The sequence below is a fragment of the Papaver somniferum genome, chromosome 4, assembly GCF_003573695.1.
Source record: "Papaver somniferum cultivar HN1 chromosome 4, ASM357369v1, whole genome shotgun sequence".
NCBI classification, from domain to species: Eukaryota; Viridiplantae; Streptophyta; class Magnoliopsida; order Ranunculales; family Papaveraceae; genus Papaver; species Papaver somniferum.
In genome coordinates, this window is record NC_039361.1 from 48,977,868 (window position 1) to 48,981,705 (window position 3,838).

Sequence of the window (3,838 nt, forward strand, 5' to 3'; positions counted from 1 at the left end):
AAGAACGGCAAACAATGTGACACATATATTGGCTAAGGAAGCCAGAACTTTTAACAAGGCTCTTAGCTGGGAAACTGATCCTCCTTCTTGTATTCTGTCATCTCTAGAAGTAGATAAATCAAATGTTAGATTACTTTCCAATAACTCAACATTAGATGGCTCTACTCTCGGAAATGTAAGGGCTACTAACTCCCTAAGTTAGTCTTTTTTAATGCACTCAACTTACAAAAAAGAAAACAAATATCATAATACCCAGAGAAGAAAGAAACAAACGTACCAGAATGATAGGGGGAGCTTTTTAATAAGAAAAAGTAGGAGGGAGGAGTTTGAACTTTGAACAAAATACATGAATAGAAGAGGGCGGTTTTTCTTGAATTTTGAAATAAAAATTCTAGACATACTACACAAAAAATAACCCGAAAACCATCTCGTTGATATGGGCGGATCAAAAAAAGAAGAAAAAAAAGCTCGTAAAATTAGTAGGGAGAGGTTATTTTTGAGTAGGTTAGGCTTTATGTACGTGAATAACAAGGTTTTGGATGGTTTTTTGTATTGTCCATTCAGATTTTTTTCTTTTTTCTTTTTAAAATCCTTAATCAGACATGTTTTGTGTGATTTTTCATTTTTGAAGTTTTGATAGTCCAAAGAACTGTTTAATTAACCAAACAGTTTTTTATAATACCATATACCATGGTCATGTGGGGGCGACATCCTAATTAGTAAGTTCGCGAATGATTCGTGAATGATTCGCGAATTTTTCTGTATCACGAATTTTACCGTCTTATTCGTGTACGTTTGCAACTCTGAATCCAAGTCGCGTATTATGTGGCATTCCCGAATTATTCGCGAATCGTTCACGAATTTTACGTATCCCGAATGATACGTCCGCTTACTTCGCCATAAATTCTTTAGCTTTTATTTTTCAAAGACTCCATTTTTTGGGCTTTACTGCCTCCCGAGCATACACGACCGAATATTAGACATGTTGTAATTTTTATGAAACAAAAACGACTGAAGAGATTTGAAGGTGAAGGTGAGAGAGATCTCAAACTCACTAACCAAGCATCTAAACCAACATACGACGTCCTCTTGGATAACTAATGTTATATATATTATTAATATCATCATATTAAGTTTATTTTTTCTTTAAATAGCTCTCACATATGCATAAAAATTGGTCTATGACCTTATAATTACAAATTATTTGTTATATATAGATACCGAATTTTCAGATCCGAACTCACATTTATAAATCGAATTATACACGTACGTATGCCGTTCCGAATTACTGACGAATCACGTCCCGTTGACCGAATTTTGGACCGAATCTGGATTTTACAAAACCGTATAATACTCATACGTTTGTCGTTCCGTATGTTTGCCGAAACCCGAATTGCTAACTAGGGGCGACATTTCTAACCTGCAGATCAAACATCAGCCGCGTATATGCATTATATGGGAGTAGGTTAAGATGTGTTTAAGTGGACCCCACAATTAAGGTTAATAGTAAAGGTTAAACCTTGTATGGTTAAGGGGCCTTAGAAGGTTCAACAAAGGTGTATGGTGCCGACAAACACCTAAAAACGGCACCATGCATAAACTAATTTTTTTTTGGTGGATTTTTATGACATTCAGATGCAATCTACTGTGTTTCTAAGAAAGTTTCACCATCCCTTTTCGGGTATAAGATTTTTGGGTTGTTTTAGGAGCGGTTAGTCTAAGAGCGACTGCAATGGTACGACTAAACTCAAAGATCAAAGACCAAAAAAAAAGACTAAATATGAGTTTAATCTGTATTGTGACGTTATGGGGAGAAGACCAAATTTGGTCGCGCGTAAAACAATTTTACGCATGAAGACGGGCGGAAGTATTAGTTACGTTTCATTTCTGCGCGCAATTATAAATTACGTTTCAAACGGGCGTAAATATAAATCACGTCTGTTATCGAGCGTAAATATAAATTACGTTTCGTATGGGGCGGAATCTTAAATTCCGCCCGTTGATCAGACGGATTCCAAATGACCGCTCGAAGAAACGTAACTCATGCAGTTCTTTCCTACAGGTACCGTAGTTTCATTGCTTGTTTACCATCAGTTTTTCCCACCCCCGTATCACAGTGACGGTAATGTTTGTCAACAGTTCTCTAATGCAGTTAAAGTTTTAAATGTTGATTCTGTCCGTGATGTGTAATGCTTTCCTGACGCTTTTGTACTTAACTAAAGGACTCATTTTATGGTGCAGGTTGGGGGCCTTGGGCATATTTCAGTATGTTGGAAGAAAGAAATATTGCACAGCAAACGAATGGTGAGAATGGCATTAATGTGCAGTTGATGGGGCAGGCAGGACAACAACAACCAGGTAAAAGCCCTAACCACGCACATATAGGTTTGGTTGAACCAAATGTTTCTACCTTGGATGATTTGGAAGCTGGAAGTAGATCGTAATCATGTATATAGATTCTGTCATTTAACTCCTGTGTGTATCTATATGTTAGACCTCCTATTGTTTATGAGGTGCATACACAGTTAAACCTCACTAACACTTTCAGAAATTTATAAACTACATTCAAAAATTTAGCTTCATTTCATGATTTCCTCACTTGTCTGCTTGTGGGAGTGTACTTGTTGATAAATCATCCAGAGGCAGAGAGAAGTACAAGTCTACAACACTAACCCCACGCAACGTACTTGTTAAGCAACACAGCTATTCTGTTCTGAGCAGTTTACTGGAGTACTGGAGATTATCACTGCATGACTGGTTGGACCTCTGTTTTGAAGAGAAGAAGATAGAGGTTGTCGATAGAGAAATACAAGAATCCACCTGGTGAATGAGTCACAAATGATCCGAAACTCTTCCCCACTATGCAGTGCCATGCTGGACCATAAGATGCATCGAACTCCTACAAATCAAAGAAGTACGTTATACATATGAGAATCAAACAACTCTATCCAATGATTGTTATCACCAAATTATATGAGCGACTCATGCTTATGACTTATGAGTTGGACATACTCTTACCTTCTTGATTGCAAGAGCTATCTGGGTGGGTGTTGGCTTGGTGTTCTTCGTATTGGATTTGTTGACAGTTAGAAGTTTTCTGGTGAAGATAAAGGCTTTCTCTTGCATCGCTACATGCATATTGGCTGATCTGACTGTTATATTCAGTTCAACAGCCAGTGTTGCCAACTTCATCACCTCCGATGACAACGTCCTTTTTATCTTCGCTTCCTTTGCTGCAGTAGTAGTATCAGAAGCAGTTCTATCCATCTAAGCTAGTGATGCTGTTATTGAAGATGATGATGCCAATTCTTGTTGATTAGGAGATGAAGAGAATTGCTCACTGCTTTCTCTTTTATAGCTATTTCATCATCCTCTGATGATTTTTCTTCGTTTGCTAGATATTAAAGAGTGGGTAGCAGAAATCCTTGAAGTTTGAGGCTGTTTGACCGACTTAGTAGTTGGTAGGGAGGAAGAGTCGTAGGCAATATTCTTGCTTACTTCGAGACAAAAGTTGTTACAAGATTCCATCTGGTTCGTACAATTTCCTTAGCTAAGAGCAACTGCGGTGGTGCGAGTATAACCAAAGATCAAAGAGGGAAAAAAAGATCAAATTTTGGGTTTAGTATGGTGTGTGACGCTACGGTGGAAAGACTAAATTTGGTCAGACGTACATTATACGTTCGCCTGGTGTGGGGCGTAGACTATACCAACGCCTGATTGGGTAGATCCTAAAAGAACAAAAAAAAAAAATGAAAGAAGTGGGGCGGAGGTATAAAGCCCGCCCCACTAAAATGGTTTTGAAAACAAAGAATGGGGCGGGGTTTAATGCCCGCTCCAT

At 38.1% G+C, this 3,838-nt stretch overlaps 1 protein-coding gene across 1 annotated transcript; it reads right to left on the bottom strand.

Annotated features, from left to right (window-relative positions):
- Window positions 1-2,434: 2,434 nt before the first annotated feature.
- Window positions 2,435-3,359, bottom strand: LOC113273850 (dynein light chain, cytoplasmic-like). Its single transcript, XM_026523440.1, has 2 exons — window positions 3,019-3,359; window positions 2,435-2,899 (listed from the first exon to the last, which is right to left on the bottom strand). The coding sequence occupies exons 1-2, from the start codon at window positions 3,265-3,267 to the stop codon at window positions 2,744-2,746; spliced, it is 405 nt and encodes a 134-aa protein (XP_026379225.1). The 5' UTR covers window positions 3,268-3,359; the 3' UTR covers window positions 2,435-2,743.
- Between the last annotated feature and the right edge of the window lie 479 nt (window positions 3,360-3,838).

Bases quoted from the DNA above. Each gene is read 5' to 3' on its own strand.
- LOC113273850 (XM_026523440.1), bottom strand. From the start codon at position 3,267: ATGGATAGAACTGCTTCTGATACTACTACTGCAGCAAAGGAAGCGAAG. The intron at 2,900-3,018 runs GTAAGAGTATGT...TTTGATTTGTAG, and splicing joins TAGCTCTTGCAATCAAGAAG to GAGTTCGATGCATCTTATGG.